The 20,862-nt window shown below is 41.9% G+C and overlaps 1 protein-coding gene across 1 annotated transcript in view; it reads right to left on the bottom strand.

The window, feature by feature from the left end:
- Spire1 (spire type actin nucleation factor 1) overlaps nt 1-20,862 on the bottom strand; it is a 126,813-nt gene that overhangs the window by 33,527 nt on the left and 72,424 nt on the right. Inside the window, 4 exon segments of the mRNA XM_032885769.1 lie at nt 623-752; nt 1,140-1,226; nt 6,812-6,976; nt 9,229-9,306. Coding sequence (XP_032741660.1) covers nt 623-752; nt 1,140-1,226; nt 6,812-6,976; nt 9,229-9,306 — 460 coding nt within the window.

Genomic DNA, 20,862 nt, shown 5'->3' with positions numbered 1-20,862 from the left:
AGCGTGCTATCTTAGAGTGTTATTGCTGTAAAGAGCGCATGACCATGGCAACTCACAAAGCACAGCATTTAGCTGGGACGAGCTTACCGCCTCACAGGAAAGTCATCACTGCTGGGGTGAGAAGCACTGAGCTATGCAGGCAGATGTGCTGGAGAAGGAGCCGAGTTCTACAACTTGATCTGCAGGTAGCCGCAGGTGACTGCGCTACACTGGGTACAGCTTGAGCACAGGAGACCTCAGAGCCGGCCCCCACAGTGAGGTATTCTCCAGCCCTTAGTGCCCCTTCCTATGGCTCAGCATTCTCACACACGAGTCTAAGGGGCCATTCCTATGGAAACCACCACAAATGTCATCCTTAAACCTCAGCTCTTGCCATTGTGCCACAATGCTCTCATGCAGTCCAACATCAGAGAAGGGAAACACTGCCATGTCACATAAATTTCAAGTGTAAACCAATGTGAGGGTATACGTACACAAGCTAGGGGGAGAGGAGAGGAGAAGGGAGGAGACAGGAACAGGAGGTCTAGACAAGGACCGAGAAGTCTGTGGGTTAACGTCTATGTGTGAAAGTATAAACAATTTTCCTAGTGGTGACTCATGAGTAAAGGAAGCGGAGACTCACCTAGTCTGCTCCGTCTAATTTCTTCTGGTGAGACAGGCCGAAGCTTTCTTTCTGCTTTAATTTCTTCTAGTATTCTTTCATGGAGGCTCCGTGGCCGTGGTGGGGTTGGTTTCAGTTTTCTGGCTGAAGCCTTGAAAAGGCAGTACAATGGTTAGAGACTTGATTAACTATTCTTTATTTAATAAAGTCATTCATATAATGCAGAATTATGAACTTTATGTCACTGGCTGTAATGTTGCCTAATAAAAGGCTAATCAGGTCATTCAATATCAAGACATACATACATACATACATACATGTGTGTGCGTGTGTAATTTACTTTGTGTGCTTGCACAGGAGTGGAGGTCAGATAATAACAGAGTTTTGAGTGAAGACATACCAAATAATTACATTAAAAAACTGAAGGTATGTCTCTGTGCTTTAGTTTGTAATTTACAGGTGGGCTTCCTACTGTCAGGGGAGAGTGTGGTGGAGTGCTACAGACCCACCCTTGGAGAGAGTGTGTTAAGTTACATACTGGATTTAAAGGGGGTCTTGATCTGATGAAGTCAAGGATGATCTCATGAGCACTCTTTCTTAACCGAGGGGGAATGTCACCATTTACCTAAAAGGAGACAAAAACAAGGACAAATCAGATCATGTGAAGAGAGGAGTCACCACTGTACATTTAATAACAGAGTCTGCTTTCCTGAGCACAGTTGTCACCACTTTACCATGTGGTAGGTTTTTGTAGTAAGGCCTTGTGTATTCCAGGCTGGTTTTGAACTTGATATGCAGTGAACTTCCAATCTTCTTGTTTCTACAGCCTAAGTGCTGGGTCACAGGGGTGCTCCATTGTACATGGCTTTGTTTCCCAGTCTTTACTTAAATAGAACAGGTGGAACTGCCGCCTCAGGCCTGGTTCTTCCCCTATGACAACTGCACTGGGATCTACCTAACACCATCCCCTTAAAAACCGGCTCAAAAAATCAAAAGGGTGTGTGTGTGTACTTGCACGTGGGCTTGCACACATAGCGCTGTGGGACTTAGCCTGTTGTGGTGTGACCCTTACCTATGGATTTCTCAGTGTGTAACATTTTAAAAAACCTGTGATCCTGTGATATATACAACTTAACCAGATATTCCTATTCTTAGGATTCTACTTTTTTTTTTTTTTTGGAGCTGGGGACCGAACCCAGGGCCTTGCGCTTGCTAGGCAAGTGCTCTACCACTGAGCTAAATCCCCAACCCCAGGATTCTACTTTTAAATAGGAGTAATCCTTCTAAATAATTTTCATATGCCTTTAATATTTTCCATCACCAGAAAACAGAAAAAATGGAAAAAAAAATGAGATTGGCTTGCAAGTGCCAACATCCACAGAAGCGTGTCCCATGAGATACTTTCCTGGTATTTCTGGCTTTTCAGTCAGGGTCTTATGTAGTAGCCTGGGCTGACCTCAAGTTGCTATGCCTCAAATTCCTAATCCTTCTGTTGTCAACTCCTGTGTGCATGAACCAACACTGCTGGCTTTATCTTCAGTGTCCAAGAGCTACAACATGGGTCTCAACCCCACTGTGCGCTGACTCCTGCTGAGGACCCCGGTGATGGACACAAAGGAAGCTACAGTGTGTGGAGAGCACTGTAGGGCCAGCAGATGCATCCTCAGGTCACAGAACCACTGCCAAAACAAAAGGCAGTCCCAACCGAGATAAGAAATGATTCCAGATGGACAAATTGTCAATTCAAAGAAAATAGGATCAATTACAGGAAACTGATCATATTTTAAGGGCACAATGGTTTACAAACAAAAATCTTATAGTATACAAAAAGTGATTTCTTTGAAGTATTTTAAAACTACCCCGAACCCTGTCTAGTTTCTTAAATAAATATTTTGAGGCAGCTGAATTTGAAGTAAAGCAGATAAAGTAATTGCTTTACTGCCATCCCCTTGGTTCTCACAGGTCATAGCCTTCCCTTTTAGCAGCTCTCTGGACATGAAGTCTCACGATTCACTGATGCGCACTTCAGTAAGCTGCGATGTACACTTCAACTAGTGCCAAACATGGAGAGGGCTGAAAAACCCCATGCCCTGACCTGAGGCCCTGGCTCATGTAGAGAAAACAGCTTCTTTAGAACTATGGGAAGCTATAGTCTTAGAACTCAGAATTACTTCAAATATGTGTATCTGACTTTCAAATCACAAAGAGGCTTACAATTATATTAGACAATCTGGCAATATTTATTAGTTTTAGAGCAGACCTTTTCAACCTATGGATAAAGACCCCTTTAGGAATAGAATATCAGATATTCTGTATATCAGATATTTGCATTACAATTCATAACAGTAGCAAAATTATAGTTATAAAGTAGCAACAAAAAGAATTGTATGGTTGGGGTCACCACAGCATGAGGAGGAACTGTATTAAAGGGCTGTAGGTTCAGAACCACTGCCTAGAAACATGTATATCCACTGAGCCAGTAGCTGTGCTACAGCCTATATTAAGAAGGTTTACAAACAGTAAACTAACAACAGATAAGCTCAACTATGGTTTGCCCATTTCTAGATTACTCTGGAATATTAGAAATTGTAAACCACGGGCTGGGGTGGGGTGGCAGTTAAGAGCACTTGCTGCCCTTCCAGAGGACCTGCGTCCAGTTTCCAACCCCACATGGGGTGGTTCACAGCTGTCTATGTGAGGGTCCTGGCAGGTGTCCATGCAGGCAGTGATGTGAGAAGAGATGAGAATAAAAACCCAGAGCAAACCGACTGTGTCAACTGATCAGACTTTGGGGACTCTAGTGCCAGGCAGGTCACGGTCAGCATACTCAAGACACTCTACATGGTTTCCAGGAAACAATCATTCCAACTCCAGGTACACAATAAAGCTTAAGGTGTGACTACATAGAAACTCCTTTACAAAATGCATGTGACCGTGAGGGTGGGTTCTATAGCTAAAAGGCCTAGAATCTAGTGTGACCTCTGACTGATAGCACAGAGGTCAGCAGGTCATAAAGTACATGTGCCATCTCCCCTAAGAGCGAGTAACAGTTTAGGGAGGGAAGAGTCTGGAAAAACCATTCTGGAGAATTTGGGTGAGGTCTGCCTCTTTAGCAAAAGGTAGGTGAGGTCTGCCTCCACAGATGGCAAAAAGGTCACCAGGTTGTTAGCAAACTCCATTTGCAGACTTGTGGATGGGAAAGCAGGTATTTTTATTTCCTCCACTAGGAAGAGGCCTCTGTGTATTTAACATTCCTGGTTTTCCTTAAAGCTTTTCTGTGAGTACAAGGACCTCTGTGCCCCCGACATGTCTGTATCTCCAGTTTCAGGGGGTCTGATCCCTCTGGCCTCCATGAGCCTGCACTCATGTGCGCTCACCTACACACAGACGCACGTATCTGTTCATAATTGAGATGTAGTAAAATACATCTTTTAAAAATTCTAGACCGCCTTGGCTACTGAATGGGTGTAGCTTATCAGAGCAGGAGTGGGACTGTTTGAAAGACGGGTTCTGGCATGGAGGAGGGAAGGAGCCCAGGACAGCACCATGTATGTATGACAACGCACAGTGAAACTCCGCACGCTAATTAGAAACAATGGGAAAAAAAAGCAGGCTACAATGTGAAAGGCTCTGCACATGCTGCTTCACAATGCAGTCAGCAGATACAGACACAGACATCTGTAATGTGCCAGAGATGTGCACATAATTAACAAGCACATCCACACAGAAAACAGTACAAAGAAACAACGTTGGTTGTCTCTGAGAAACAAACTTATGAAAGAGCAACTTTTCAAAAGTAAACCCTAATTTGTTCATATAGAATAAAATGCATTGTGTACGTAAACCAAATTATTTTCAAATTTTAAATCAGCTAGGAATGCTGGCATGTTTATAATTCTAGGTAGCAAGAGGTGTAGCTAGGAGGATCAGGAGTTCAAGGGCATCCTTAGCTACACTCAGAGTTCAAAGCCAGGCAGGGTTCTATGAAACTCTGTCTCAAAACAATATTGAAAAGAACCTTTTTAAATGACTTAAAAATAAATAAAAAGGCTGGAGAGATGCCCCATGTTCAAGAGCACTGCTGCTCTTGCAGAGGATGGTTCCCAGCACCCACATGGGAGCTCACGACCATTTATAACTCCAATTCCAGGGGCTCCAATGCCTTCTTCTGATGTCTATGGGTACCAGGTTTGCACACCACATAAACAGCTGCAGGCAAAATACTGATGGACACGGAATCTTCTTAAAATGACATAAACTATATTTTATGATATAGAAACAAGTTTACCCCATATTCGACAGAAGGGAAAGTTAACATGGTATTACAAGAGTATATAATTTAATTATATTATATAATAGTATATAAAATATCAAGAAGTAAACACATTACAAAATGATAGAACTGAATTTTATTTTATATATATTTTGTAATATTTATAGTGAGCGAATTACTTTTAAGATAAAATAAAAAATTAGGGGTTGGGGATTTAGCTCAGTGGTAAAGCGCTTGCCTAGGAAGCGCAAGGCCCTGGGTTCGGTCCCCAGCTCCGAAAAAAAGAACCAAAAAAAAAAAATTAAAAGAGGGGCTGGAGAGGGACTCAGGAGAGCACTGGCTGCAGAAGACCCAGGTTCCATTCCCAACACCCAAGTAGTTCCTCACAACTATTCATGACTCCAGTTCCAGGGGATCTGACACCTTCTGGTCCCTTAGATACCAGGCAAACACACAGTGCACATACATACATTCAGGCAAAGCACTCAAATGTATAAAACAGATAAGTCTTTAAAAAGAAAAAAAGAAATTTGCATGGATAAGCTTGAGAGTGAGGGGTGGAGAGGAATGCCAATGTAAACCATAAGCAACGGAAGAAAAGAGCTGGGTCAGCAGCACTGCAGCCGGGCAAACACGTCTGGCAAACATCTCTCACGAAAGACAACAGACACCAGTTATTGAAAATGTAACAACTGTTAGTAAATATGAACCAAATTCCAGTCCAAGATACATGAGCAGACAGACAGGAGAGGGAAAGGAGCAACTGCACAACAGCTGCATCCTTTAATCCTTCACTTACAACAGTGCCCTGAACCAGACAGATCAACCAGAAAACAAAAAGAGGGATTTGAAAATTTTCATGAATTAACTAGAACTCTCTACCTAATAAGGAATATTCTTCTCTTTCTGCCTTTCTGTGATATTCCTGAGAGGTAACTTATGTGGCCTTGAACTCCTGACCCTTTTACCTCTATGTCCTGAGTGCTGGGAATCACAGATGTATGTCACCACACCTGGCAGCTTTAGAATACACATTTTTCCCTAAGGGTACATGATTTCTTCAAGACAGACCATATGTCAGGGGAAATAGACTAAAAATTTAAAGATGTAGTATTATACACTTGTAATCCCAGCGAGCAGGAGAACAGTGAGGCCTGTGACAGTCTCAATGAGAGATGAGGTGACAAGGACAGGAGATGGGACTGAGAGGAAGTGGTTTATACAGGAGACACTTTCAAGCCAGAGCTTATAGGATTTGCTGATCAGCTAGAAGTTCCCTTCCTTAGAACTTCGCTCAAGGGCTTCACTGTACAGCTATTACTAAAGATGTGTAGAACAGGATACATTAAACAGCCTGCCTATACCTGATACTGACCTGCTTAATGACCTCTGATATATCCATAAGCTAGAAAATATATTATCATTTATAAGTAGTAATGTTGAACTAATGACATGGAAGAATATTGATAACATGAAACTAGCTTAATAAGTTTTAAACTGAAATCAGCCCATCTTGTCTAATAAAGTGCAGAAAAAAGACTGAGGATTGATTAAGCCAGGCATAGTGGCAAATGTTTGGATCGCTGGCACTCAGGAGGCAGAGGGAGAGGCGTGTGGATCGCTCTTGAGTTGCTTTGGTCTACACAGGGGCTTCCAGGCCAGCCAGGATAACACAAGACCCTGTTTCAAAACAAGAACAATAAAACTCACCAGAAAACATGGGGTGGGGGTGGGGTTGTTAATGAGTATGAATGCAAATGGTAAAGCAAGATAATAAAAAGATTCTTCTTGGTTATGAAATCACATGTTCATAACTTTCCTTCTTTGAGCTTAAAGTACTTTCCAAGTTTCTACAGTGGTCAAGTATTTTATGAGAAGAAGTACCTGACTGGCCCATCTCTAACAAACACAGTACAGGTGACCATTTGTGTGCTTACCATTACTTTTCTCAAGGTGTATCTTTTGCACCGAATGTCGTCCATGAGCATCTCATACGGGGTGAGCTGGTATTCAATAGGCAATGGGTTGTACTGCCGCTGTTGGACTTTCTTAAGTTTTACCCCATTGCGCAAATCCCTCATCACCTGTACCCAGAACCGTGCCTGAAAGAACCAAGAAAGGATAGTTATCAAGAAATAATCCACTCATTTTCTTTGAATGGTTACAGTCATAGAGAATCAAGGAAAGGCATGAATTATAAAACACCAAGTAAAGGAAACACATTACATTTTAGAATATTATGGAATGGGTAGAAAGCCAGTAGGCTGCGATAAAAGGCATGTCCCTAATACAGACTACTGTGAGACTCTGCTTACTGCAGGGAGTATTCCCCACATCTTGACTTGGGTATGTGTGTTCATGTGTGTTCGTGTGTGTGTGTGTGTGTGTGTGTGTGTGTGTGTGTGTGTGTGTGTGTGTAAGCGGGGGCAGTACAAATACAGCAAGCTATCCTCCTTGTACTTCTTCTTCATGCAGCAAGAAATACCAAGGGTCAAGCCTGGTGGCTCTGTTCCTAGGACAGAGCAGAGGTGCCAGAGCTGGCCTGAAGAATGCTGAGCGAGCTAGGTAGGTTCACTGCTTTACACTCTAGACTGCGTTCTGGTCAGTGTCACAGCACAGCTGCAGCTACAGCCAACAGACACAAGCATTTCTCTTAGCTGCTGACATCCAGCAGTGCCTTTATGTTTTCGAGTTCATCTCATCAAGAAGAAATAACTAATACTGAAGACTTGACATATTGTCTTTTATATAAATCAAATGCTCAAAATGACAAATTTTTAATATATACTAAACTGTATATAATTGTCCCTTAATCTGTTTGTTCTCTTGTCTTACAGTGTATCATTGTCTAGTTCAGTGAAAAGTCAATTGATAACAGTTTTTAATTAAACTGTTCCCTATTAAAGTTAAAGTGATTTAGTAGCTCTCTAAATGTATTTGTTATAAAGTCAAGTCATAGGAATTTTCCACATTCAGGTGTGTTGCTCTCTGATAGACGAAGTGGTTGGTATGTATGAGTTTCTCGGTCCTATCTGCAATACCAAAACATTTTTCTATTTAAAATAAATGACCACACTTCTAAAAAAGCCCTCCAGGCAGTATTCATTTACAACGTGTAACAGTACACTCCGCACTCTCTTCTGAGGACGGATGTACTTGTCGGGCTCCTGGCCTCCTTTACAATAACCGGGTTCTCCACCTTTCTCTCCTCCCACTCTCACCTGTCTACATAATTCACCTGAGTGTGTCATGAAGAGGAGGTGGAGTCCCCACGACATTTGTCAGGTTCTGGTCAGTGACTGCTGTAGTTTGGATTGTTATTTTAATTACTGTATTTTTGACTTTTTAAAAAAGATTTATTTATTTTATGTATGTGAGTACACTGTGGCTGTCTTCAGACACTCTAGAAGAGGGCATCAGATCCCATGACAGATGGTTGTGAGCCACCATGTGGTTGCTGGGAATTGAATTCAGGACTCTGGACGAGCAATCAGTGCTCTTAACCACTGAGCCATCTCTCCAGTCCCTTAATTATTATTTTTAAAAACGAGTGATTCCTTACTATTATTATTAAGTATAATGTGCACAATGTACACATACATGGGTGTAACACTCCCACCCCCGCCCTGTGGAGCATGTGTAAGTCAGAAGACAACTTTGTAAGTCAGTTCTCTCTTTCCACCTATTTTTCTTTCTTAATTAAAAATGATGTTGGGGCTGGGGATTTAGCTCAGTGGTACAGCGCTTACCTAGGGAAGCGCAAGGCCCTGGGTTCGGGCCCCAGCTCCGAAAAAAAGAACCAAAAAAAAAAAAAAAAAAAAATGATGTTGATGTGTGTGTGTGTGTGTGTGTGTGTGTGTGTGTGTGTGTGTGTGTGTGTGAGCATCTGTGTGCCAGGAGGTCTGAAGACAACTCCCAGGAGTCAGTTCTTTCCTTCCACTGTGTGGGTTCTGTGGATTAAACTGAGGCTTGAAGTCAGGCTACAGAGCAAGTTCCAGGCCAACCAAGGCTACACAGAGCTTCCATTTTGAGTACATGAGTATTATTTAAAGTCTTTATAATTATAAATGTTAATACAAGGGGTTGGGGATTTAGCTCAGTGGTAGAGCGCTTGCCTAGCAAGCGCAAGGCCCTGGGTTCGGTCCCCAGCTCCGAAAAAAAGAAAAAAAATGTTAATACAAATATCTTCAGACACAATGGAAACAACTCTGTCAAAAGAAAAGTTTTAATAACGAAAATATTTATTTACTTGTAAAATCAAGTGTGCAAATTTATGTACTAACTCATGCTTCGGTCCTTAGTGGCCAGCATTTTTTTCAAGCTAAACCAAGCAGAAGCTCATCCATTTCCTTACCCAGTCTGCATTTTTCAGGTCCTCCAGATCTGTGCTACAGTCATCACTCTTTTCCATTTCTTGAATCTTCTTAAGGTTCTACCAGTTAAAATAAAAATTAAAAACCAACATGAAAAATATATTAAGCTACTTTCTCAAATTATAACTGCAAACAGTTATCCTTAGATCCCTGGCTTGGCCTCTCTCCCACTGTCCACTCCTTGTCTGTGGACATCACGTTCAACTGAAACCTGCCCCTCAGTCAGGCCTTCCTTTCTCCCATGTTACAAAACCTCTTTACATCTGTGGGCTCTTGGCATCCATCCTGTCAGTGTCACACTTGTCTGGGGCTCCCCTCTAGGCTTCCCGAGGCAGAAGTCCACCCACAGAGCTAATATGAGCTTTGGAACTACTAGATGCTTGGCATGCATTTGTAATGGTTAATCTTGATGGTCAACATGATGGGATTTAGAATCACCATGGAAACAAATCTCAGGGCATGTCTTAGAGTGGTTTCTTAAAACTAGGTTAATTGAGGTGGACTCACTTTAAATGTGGATTATACCATTCCATGGACTGGTGTTCTAGGCTGAATAAAAGGAAGAACAGTAGCATCCCCAACCCCACCCATTTCTAGCTATTGCAGAATGTGTTTACACAATGTTCTTTAAAAGCCAAGACTCCTTCTGAGATGCAGTAAGACCTGCACCGTTCTTGGACTGCAGGCCTGTCTGAGTCACCCAGTCTGGGTGCTGTCCACTCCCCAGCCCTCTACTTTCTAAGGACTAAAGGGACTGTCACATTAAATCACGGACACACTGCTTGGCATAGGAAAGGGGTCCAGCTTAATTCCTTGTACTTCAATCAATCATAATTCATTATGCCATAGGATATATCAAAACTTAAAACACAATCAATTATTCAAATTTGCATTTGCAGTCTCTTCAGAAGAGCAATTTCACCAACTACAGATGGTTTCCGTGCTATCTCAGCTCTACTCCCTACTTTTATCTGAACGTTCTCTTTTCTAGAACATCACAACTCTTTAAAAAAGATTTATTTATTTATTTATTTATTTATTTATTTATTTATTTATTTATTTATTTATTTATTTATTTATGAGTACACTGTAGCTGTCCTCAGACACGCCAGAAGAGGGCATCAGATCCCATTACAGATGGTTGTGAGCTACCATGTGGTTGCTGGGAATTGAACTCAGGACCTCTGGAAGAGCAGTCAATGCTCTTACCCACTGAGCCATCTCTCCAGCTACCTAGCTCTTTCCTAATGTATCTATCTACCGGACTCACCTAGACTAGGGTCCTGGGGCAATAATCATGGCAGTTACTAAGTGATGAGACAAGTGAAATCCACCCTAATCCACATTGCTGAGGATCTGAGGCTCAGAAGGGCTAACTCCCATGTCTGTGGCCTGTCTGCAATGAGTGAGGAGCAGGTCTGAAGCAAAGGGATGCAGACACGCTGATGATGTTTGGAAGCTGATGAGAAGAATGGTCACCCATTACCAACAAACCCACCCCACCTCACCCTGGCTGAGAGTCCTCATGAGATAGCTAGGCCCAGTTCTAATGAATTCATTAAAAGGAACCTTCAGGAATACTTAGAATTCTAGTAACACACAAGAAAATATAACAAAATCTATGACTACTAACTGGTCTTTCTAAAAAGTAGCATGATCTTACATCAATTTTGAATAGGAATTATTATTATTAAATCAGGATTTTTCATTCTCTATTAAGATGTGTCAGGTGCTAGCCTAGAGAATAGTATTTGTGATATTCAAAAACCCTGCTTTCCCATCCCCCAAATTAGTTTTTTTTAATTTGTTTTTAATAGCTGAATAGTATTCCATTGTGTAGAGGTACCACATTTCCATTATCCATTCTTCAGTTGAGGGACATCTAGGTTGGTTCCAGTTTCTGGCTATTATGAATAAAACTGCTATGAGCTTTATTGAGGTGTCCTTGTGAGATGTTGGATCATCTTTTGGGCATCTGTGCAGATGCGGGACAGCTGGGTCCTGAGGTAGAACTATAAGCAGTTTTCTGAAAAACCTCCAAATTGATTTCCAAAGTGGTTGTACAAGTTTGCAATTCCACCAGCAATGAGTAAGTGTTGCCATTGCTCCACATCCCTCCCAGAATGGGCTATCACTCGAGTATTTGCTCTTAGCCACTCTGATGGGTATAAAATGGAACCTCAGGGATGTTTTGATTTGTATTTTCTTGATGAGAAAGGACTTTGACCATTTCTTTTAGAGCTTCTCAGCCGTTCGAGATTCCTCTATTGAGAATTCTCTGTTTAGATCGAAACCCCATCTAAACTACCAGCCAAAGAACATACGAAGGCTAGACCTAGACCTCCCCGCACATATATAACAGACGTGCAACTTGGTCTTCATGTGGGTCCTGAACAACTGGGACAGGGGTTATCCCCAAAGCTGTTTCCTGTACATGGGACATGTTCTCCTAGCTGGGTTGCCCTGTCTGGCCTCAGTAGGAGAGGAAGCACTTAGCCTCAGAGGGATTTGAAGTGCCAGGGTTAAGGGTATATGGGAGAGGAGGGTGCAATAGTTCAGCCAAGATGGGGATGGGGGAAGGATTGTGGGAGGGGGTAAAGAGGGGTGCAGTGAGCAGGATGTAAAGTGAATAAGTAAAAAATATAAAATAAAATTTAAAAAATTCTCTGATGATTCAAAACCACAGTCTGAAGTACATGATCTCCATGAAGTATCAAAATCACAGCTAAGTGGGGAGGGGCCCACACACAGGTACAAGTTCTTATTTGTTTTCCCTGGTGTTATTGAAGTTCTGTGCAAAAAGGATTAATGACTGAGAGTACACACTATTCTACTGACTGAAAGATGTTGGAGTAACCTCTTTTCATATTGTGTGAAGGAGTGTCTCTGTATTTTCAATTGTTAACTCTGTACCTGCCGAGGGTTAAGTGCTGGCAGGATTGTGGTACTGTCATTTCTATGGTCCATCACTGGGTTTCCTATTTGTAAATATTCGTCCTTCTTCACCTGCCTAAAAGCAATCTAGAAATGTATCAGAGGTTGTCTCGATACTGATTGGTTGTAATAAAGATCTGAAAGCCAACAGCTGGGCAGGAAGTAGGGAGCAAAACTTATGGGCAGAGGAGTGACAGAGAGAGAAAAGCAGAAGTAAGACAATCCAGAGTGGACTTGGAGGGGACAGGCCTGGAGCAGGGCAGAGCAGAGCTGAAGAAGTACAGAGCCGGCCACGGCAGGTGGTGGGCAGGATAGTAGGGTTAGGTTAGGTGAGGCGGCTGGGGTGCTGCCCTAGCAGAGGCTAAGCTTTACTTTATTAGCAGGCTCCATGTTTTAGTCATACTGCTGGCGGGTCTGAGGAGGTGCAGTCTTTAGGGGTCTTAGATTACAACAAAGAAGCAAAGGGGGTTAGGAGGTGAACTGCTTCTGGGCTCTGGGGCCTTACCTTACAGACTGAGGGTTTAGGGAAAGAGCACTGCCTAGACCACTGAGCCAGAAGATGCCCATTTCCTGCCTCTTTTGAGCAACTGCTGAGGGCTCCCTCTGCTCTCCTCAGATACCCACCAAGAACTCTTTCCTGCCCTTCAGAGTCTCGCCCTTCAGAGTCTCTCCAATGCCATCTTCTCAATAGGCCCAACCTCACAGCCTAAGTCCCCCTAGCCTCTAGCACTTAACCTAGCCTACACTGTTTTCAAAGGACACTGTGCCCTTACAAGTCTATGTTTTGTGTGTTTTCTTTCTACCTCCTGTAACGAGAACAGCATTGTTTAATCATTTACTTTGCTTAGTGATGGGATTCTCCAATATGTATAACACTTAATAATTGTCCAATAATAGATTAAGACACTTTACAGCAAGAAGTTAAATGCTTAAATGTCTTCAACAGCTCTTTACTAAGTCAACTTCAATTGGAACAAATTAAATTGGAAGGAAAATAATTCAAAGGAAATCTCAGGCCTTTAAACTCAGAATCCTATGGGAGAACTAGAGGTAGAAATGCTCCTGTTCAGGAAAATACTTAACTTGAGCTCATACTCTGCTTAAGTGTTACATTCGACCAATAGATAATGAATAATAAAAAGGAAATACATTCCTAAGAATGAAGTAATTATGTCAGCAGCACAGGAGGCTAGCTCCTTAAGGGCAAACTTGTATGTGAACATATCTTTAAAATATCCTTTCAATTTGTTTCAGCTGAAGACTTTTGGGGAAAAGTTAAGAGTTCCCTTAAGAATTCCCATCTGACATCTTTATAAAGCAAGGTAAACACACCCAGAAGTGTTCTTGTCTATTACTAACTTTCACACGGTTGTATGTGCCCCTTCTTGTCTATTACTAACTTTCACACGGTGTGTATGTGCCCCTTCTTGTCTAATACTAACTTTCACACGGTTGTATGTGCCCCTTCTTGTCTATTACTAACTTTCACATGGTTGTATGTGCCGCATGACTCTGGGCTAATCAGGTTCAGGGATGCATCTACCATCTTCCCTGGTTAAATTGAACACGCTTAACAGCGTGCTTCTTAAATATAGCATGCTCAGAAGTGACTTTAAGCATACGTATGCTCAGACTTCCTGAATAAAAATCTGCTTGCTTCCGTTGTCTGAAAGGCACTGGCTGCTTTCAGAACAACTACAGTGGTCTCCTGGCTGGGTGCAGGCAATAAACCTTCCTCTATTCTTTGACCTAGCTTTGCAGTCTCCAAGAAAGAGCCCATTGTGTTTGATTATAATTGCAATACTAATCAGGCCAGCAAGATTCAACCAGCATCAAAACGAACTGACTTGAAATCGCAGTGCCCGAGAAAAATCTAACCAATACTCCCGTGCCAGCACATAACTGAGAGTTCAGCATGGGGGCTGCTCAGGGCCAACAGGAATTAAGTTTGTTCTATCATGTTCTTCTTGTCATTTAAAGGTTCATCCCATAGCAAGCACTACAGTTTGTTCAAAACCAAAAGGTAACAAAATTCAGGAGGCACAGCAGAGCAAAATGCTGGATTATGCAGATGCAGCAGACTGAAAGTCATGACTCAGTGTGCTCATGTAATTCCGGAAATATCAGTTCCTGCTTCTGTGACGTTTAGTCCTGGGGTGGAAGGGCATGAGAAGCAGTAATTAGATATATTCATTTCGAACTCTTGCTTTAAACCTGCCATGGCTCATTCTCCATTCGCCCTTTTTTAGTTATTATTCTCTTACATATTTCTGACTGAATGTAGGTCTTTACACTTCTTGCCTTCACTTTACTAGGATCAAGTTCTTACCTGCCTACTGCTAAGAAAAAAGATATTTCTTATAATATTAAATATAATGTTAATATTATATTTATAATATTTATAATAGTAATATAAAATATAATATAAATTTAAATGACTGGCTCAAGAACTTCGTGTGTCTTAACAGCAGTAGCATATATGGTTAACAGATGCTTTCCAGCTGTGTGACTTTACATATCTTAGCTCTAATCCTCAGCTGATTTATCATGTGTAGAAATGGCCACAATACAAACTTTTAGATTTTAGTCAGGTGGTGGTGGTGGCCTATGTCTTTAACCCCAGTACTTGGAAGGCAGAAGCAGGTGGATCTCTGAGTTTGAGGCCAGTCTGGTCTACAGAGTGAGTTCCAGGGCAGCCAGGGCTACACAGAAACCTTCTCTCCAAAAACTAACCAACCAACCAACCAACCAACCAACCAACCAACCAACCAACCAAAACGTAACAAAAAACAAAAGCTAAGAACGCTTAGCTTTTAGTACAGCCTGGTTTCTATGCAGAGCCTTAGTAGCCAAGTAGGTGGTCTGTGCGAGCCAGTTGAGGGCATGCGCGGATGATTAGGAAGCCACATTTCATCCCTAAAGATTTTCATTCTTACAGATTTGTTTCACCAGCTGATACCTCCTTCTAATATCTTCATGAAATTAAACTCTTAACTCAGAACAAATCAACAAGTTTGTTTTAAATACTATAATTGTACAAGTTTGATCAAATATGTGACTTGAAACTTTTGGTTGTCTAGTTAACAAAAAAAAAAGAAATTGAATTATTTGGAAATAAACTACAAATTGGTCTTATTTCAGAGATGAGCGTCTGTCCTCTAGTTTATTTTAACTTCTGAATGAGTTTTTTTTTTCTTGCATAAATGTAATGACAGATGCCAGCCTATGCTTAGAAGGCAGTGAGAAAACTCTAATTGGGAGTACACACATGCCAATTAACTCTTCCCATTTCTGGTGAAACCGTTCTCAGCTAGCAATTAGAAGATCCCTGTGATGGTTTGTATATGCTTGGCCTAGGGAGTGGCCCTATTAGGAGGTACCAGGGACTGGGGTACTGCTGTGATAGGCCTGACCATGATTTTGTGTGGAAGAATGTGGATTTTGGGACTTTGGATTTGGAAAGCAGTGGAATGCTTTAAGTGGGCCTTAATGGGCCATCCTAGAAGGAATATGCAAGACTTTGTTGCTGTGAGTGATTTGAACTGTGCAGACCCAAGAGGTTTCAGAGGAGAAGAATTCCAGTATGTAGCATAGAGAATATTTTTGTGGTATTTTGGTGAAGAATGTGATTATTTTTTTGGCCTTGTCTGAAGAGTCTGCCTGAGTCTAAGATAAAGAGACTCAGATTAATTGCATTGACAAAGGAAGTCTCAGAAATGCCCATCATAGACTTTGATCTCTGGTTAAGTCTCATGAAGAGCATTTTAAACAAGCATAGGAAGCTGAGAAAGGAAAAACATCAATGAAATATACGGCTTGAGTATTAAAGGGGTACCAGGAAGTGAAATGGAGCTAAATCCTGTATTCCAGGATATTAAATTGAATTAAGGGAGTAATGACCTTGAGGTAAGATTCCACCCAGCTAGATTTAGATCCAGGAATGGTAGTGTAAGCCTTTAGTCCCAGGAGGCAAAGACAAGCAGATCTCAGAGTTCAGGCCAAGCCTAGAACAGAGCAAATTCTAGGTAAAGAAAAACTTAAATCCAAGTTTGGTGGACCACACCTTTAATCCCAGTGCTTAGGAGACAGACACGCAGATCTCCGAGTTCAGTCTACAGAGGAAGTTCCAGGATAGCCAAGTTTAGGCAGTGAAGGAGTTGGAAAACAGGAAGAGATACTGTAATAGAACAAGGAGGCCATGCTCCAGCCCCAGTAAGCAGCAGAACTCCGTAGCTTTGGCCACATGGCTCTGACTTTAGAGTCCAGAATAGAAGGAACTACTGGGGCAATTGATGCTGGCTAGCTGGAGCTAAGAAAGTAGTCATGATTAAGAAGAGACCAGTGTCGCTGAGGTGAAATCTTATAGGAAGTGTTTTCTGAAAGCACAAAGAAGCTGTGTTCCAAAGATAGCCAAGGTTGTACCTCATGCTGCAGCTGAACTTGGTAATGTGTAAGAGTCACTCAGGTGGTACTGGTTTTGAAGGCATGAAGGAGTCATGAAGAATAGCTGAGGCTTGGCGCTGAGAGGCCATGAAAGGCCATTGGTGAAGGTACAGCCTCATTTGCAGTTGATGTCCCAAGAGTGAAGGAGTCATGCAAAGGAGTTGAGTCTTGGTACCATGAAGAGAGCCTAGGAGAGGCTATATGTGAAGCCTAGTTGCAGAGGAAGAAGACTGGAGATGCCAGTACCATGGGATGGTCACCAAGAACAGCAGCAGCAGTGGAATAGATCAACCTGAGCTTAGAGTGCTGCAGAGGGCAGAGCTGGAGAAGTGACAATAGCGCTTTAGAGGAGCCCAGAAGATCATGTGTGGATCCCAGACATTCAGAGAAGCTGTAACATTGAAGTTGCTTTGGAGACCCTAAGATGTTTGAGATGCCAGAGCTGTGGACTATCTGCTGAGGAGAACCTGCTAACAGGGAGTGAAAACAGCCCAGGAGAAAGAAGACTGTTGCAGTCCACAAAGATGAAAAAGGAGTTGAGATCTGAAAACTGCTTTGACATCAGACATGGAGATGCAGGGTTTGGAGTTTGCCCAGCTGGTTTCCTGTCTTGCTTTGGGGATTACAGTGAAGTGATTGGATGAATCTCAGAAGAGATCTTGAACTTTGAACTTTTAACATTGTTAAGACTGCTATAGACTATGGGAACTCTAGAAGTTAGACTAAATGTATTTTGCATTATGCTTTTTTTAGGCATGGCCCCCCATAGACTCATATGTTTGAACATGTCTATGGGAGCCAGGGTGAGGAATGTGATGGTTTGTATATGTCTGGACCAGGGAGTGGCCTTATTAGGAGGTGTGGCCTTGTTGAAGTAGGTGTGTCACTGTGGGCATGGGCTTACGACCCTCATCCTAGCTACCTGGAAACCAGTCTTCCTCTAGCAGCCTTCAGATGAAGAGTAGCACTCTCAGCTCCTCCTGCACCATGCCTGCCTGGATGCTGTTATGTTCCTGCCTTGATGATAATGGACTGAACCTCTGAACCTGTAAGCCAGCCCCAATTAAATGTTGTCTTTTATAAGACTTGCATTGGTCATGGTATCTGTTCACAGCAGTAAAACCCTAACTAAGACAATCTCTATGCCAACATAATTGTTTATTGGCATATTCAAAACAAGTAAATAAAATGTACTTTGTAAATCACACATATACCAAATACTCAAGAGTACAATTCATTTTAGTAAGTTCAAGGTCAATTCATATCTAAGTGCCCCTTTTGATTAAGTCTCTCTTACATTTTAAAGATCACTGTTTTTCTCAAGGTGGTAACCATTTTCTTTCATGTGTCATTTCCTCTCTGCATGGGCATTTGGAGCAGTTTTTTCATCATCTTTCATGCAAAGTATTCTTGAGACACACTTTTAAAGTGGGACAATAGTGACAAGAGCAAGGACACTCTGGGCAGAGATTATTTAAATCTTGTTGGGAAAGTGAGCACTCTCATGTACACCGACGTTTACAACAAAAGAAAACCACACAGCAACGAGGATCCTGAAGGCTACAAACCATGAATGATCTAATTAACATGAACAAGTGGCTACCATGCACAATGACGTCTGGTGGTGACTCTGACTGCCAGAAAGTGGTCTGTCCACCATTTGGTAGGATATAAACCCACTTTAGGACTAGGAATAAATTTCGAGCCAACTTAAACACCACAGTTGTTTAGCTGGAAGTGTTGGGAACGGACCTGAGGGAGGATAGGGAAGGAGAGAGCTGATTATAATGCACTTCAGTATAAAGAGAAAGATGTCTGTGGCTTTATTTCTCTGAATCTATTTAAGCCGAATCAGGTCACTAACAGGCATCTCAGTGTCCGCTAACGTGCGGTCTGCACTATGACACAGCCGGCTTTGGTTAAGAGATGGTAAGATTGGAAACATTTACATTTGGTTTTCTGAAACTTTCAATTTTTAAAATGTAGTTATAGTAGTTATGAGCCAGACAAAAGCCATTTCATAACAGTTGAGCCAATTCCAAATATGCTCTCTAAAGCATTTCACATTTCACATATGTACATAAAAGTTCTATTTTAAGAAAGATATTTTAGTCATAGTCATATTCAAGATACACTGAGATCAAAGATTTCAACATGAAGTCCTTTTATACATAAGACTGAGTAAAACAATGCATGTAAGTCATGTAGAGCTTCTCAGTAATAACTGTGATCACACGGTATAAAATGTGGATAGAAAACCTGAAAAATCCCTAAGCAACCATTCTTATTCTTCATCCCAGGACTTCACGGCCTGGTGAACTGTTAGTAATTAAATGCTAAGTGGCGTCTAGAAGTCATCTTCCCATCTTAGGGTTTTGTTAAGCTTACGACATAAAACCATTTGGAAGAACTTGATGACAAGTTTTTACAAAGTTACATGTGAGAACTGTTTCAGCATCTGAAAGTCAAGACATTAAAATACTGACATTATTTCTGGAGGGTTTGCATGCTGGGTCCGTGCACATGCGTATGTAGGTGAACATGGGTGTTTGTGTGTGTAGGGACCATGGGTCAGTATCTGGTGTCTTCCTCCATCACTTTCCTCAGGTTTTGAGACAAAGTGTCTTACTGAAGCTGGAGCTCACCAATTAGGCAAGACTAGCTGCCCAGCAAGTCCAGGGATCTCCTGTCTCTACCTACCCATTGCCAGTGTTACAGGCATCCACCACCATGCCTGAATGCTGGACTCTGAACTCAAGTCCTCATGTGTGTATAGCAAGCCGTTTCCTGACCAAAACATCTTCTCAACACTAAATAATCCCACTTTCTTTAAACAGTAGAAGCTCTTAGTAGTGACCCAGAAGAAAAGTATTTCCTTCTCTAGAACAACTTTAGAAAAAAACTAAGATATGAAAGACCTAGAAAGCCTATTAACTTCTCAGTATAGCAAATCGGAAGTCAAAGGTGAACAATTTAACACTGTTCTTTTAAAAACAAAACTATTATATCCTTATTTACATCTTCTAATTTGTAAAGTTCAAATCAATCAATCGATCCTTGAAAAACGCATGTCCTATTTTTAAAATAAAGCAGCTTCATTTCTGGAAAACTGAATAACGACTAATAGTATTTAGTTTCTTTGTCTGTGTGTCCTGCAGGTTCACATGTGTGCATATGTAATGCAGGGCAGAGATCAAACCAGGAGGCGGTTCCTTGGGAGTCACCACTTGGTTTTATTGAGACAGGTCCCGCTTTCTGAGTAGGTTCCAGGGATCCATCTGGAATTACAAACTCACGCGCCAAGGCCTCCAGGGTTAAACACAGGCTGTAGGATTAATCTCAGGCGTCAGCACTTTACTGACTGGCCTATCTCCTTGGTCCTCTAACTGTGTTTTGCAAGTGCTTTATTTTCAATCTAGTCATAAGGAGCACCAGAGAGAAGACTATCCTTTGGATGAAAGTTCATTCTCTTTGTCAAGTGTTTCGCTCAGAAGGAGGTCCACGGCATCTCCATGGAGACAAAGTGATTTGCATGTGCTCAGAGGCTTACTACCTGACTAAACACAGAGGTATTGATCCACATATACAAAACAAATTCAGTGAAAGGTCTGAATCCCAAACATAGAGACCAAAGAAAGCATTCATAGTATAAGTAGTTACAAAGGGAGCGTCTAAGGCTCACCCCATTTCAGATGCCCGACTTCCCCAGTGGTGTACCTATATGAGATGCTCTCCTAACAGTGGTCCCTCGGTCTGAAGGACATATCTTCCTGTAAGCTCCTGCTTGCCCTTTCTCCTAGCCTCACTCAGGCTGCCCCCATTCACCACTCTGCTCAGCAGCATTCCGGCTGGGGCCAAAGTCGGTTCTGAGTGCAGTTTAGGCCCCTCACTGTCTCAGCTCTGCATGTGCCCACCAAACTTTCTCACACTGTGCTCGGTCCACGCCTAGACTAACACTCCTGCTTAAAGAACTGTGAAGATGGGCCAAATTCATCTTGTTCGCCTTTAAGGGAAGAGGCAGTAACAAGCACATTTAACACATGGCCTTCTGTGATCACTAAGTGAATTAATGTGCACAAGTTTCTTAGGATGGCATGTAGCACAGAATTCCTAAGGAACAAATGATTAAATGTAGCATTGGTACATAACACGCACATTAAATAACTGCTTTGGGAATGTAATCATTGTACTCATGTTCCTGGATCTCCTAAAGTCTAGTGCCTCCTTCTTTCCCTAGC

This window comes from Rattus rattus, chromosome 15 (assembly GCF_011064425.1).
Source record: "Rattus rattus isolate New Zealand chromosome 15, Rrattus_CSIRO_v1, whole genome shotgun sequence".
NCBI lineage: Eukaryota > Metazoa > Chordata > Mammalia > Rodentia > Muridae > Rattus > Rattus rattus.
Note: the sequence above shows the minus strand (reverse complement) of the source record. Positions and strands in the feature narration are given on the sequence as shown.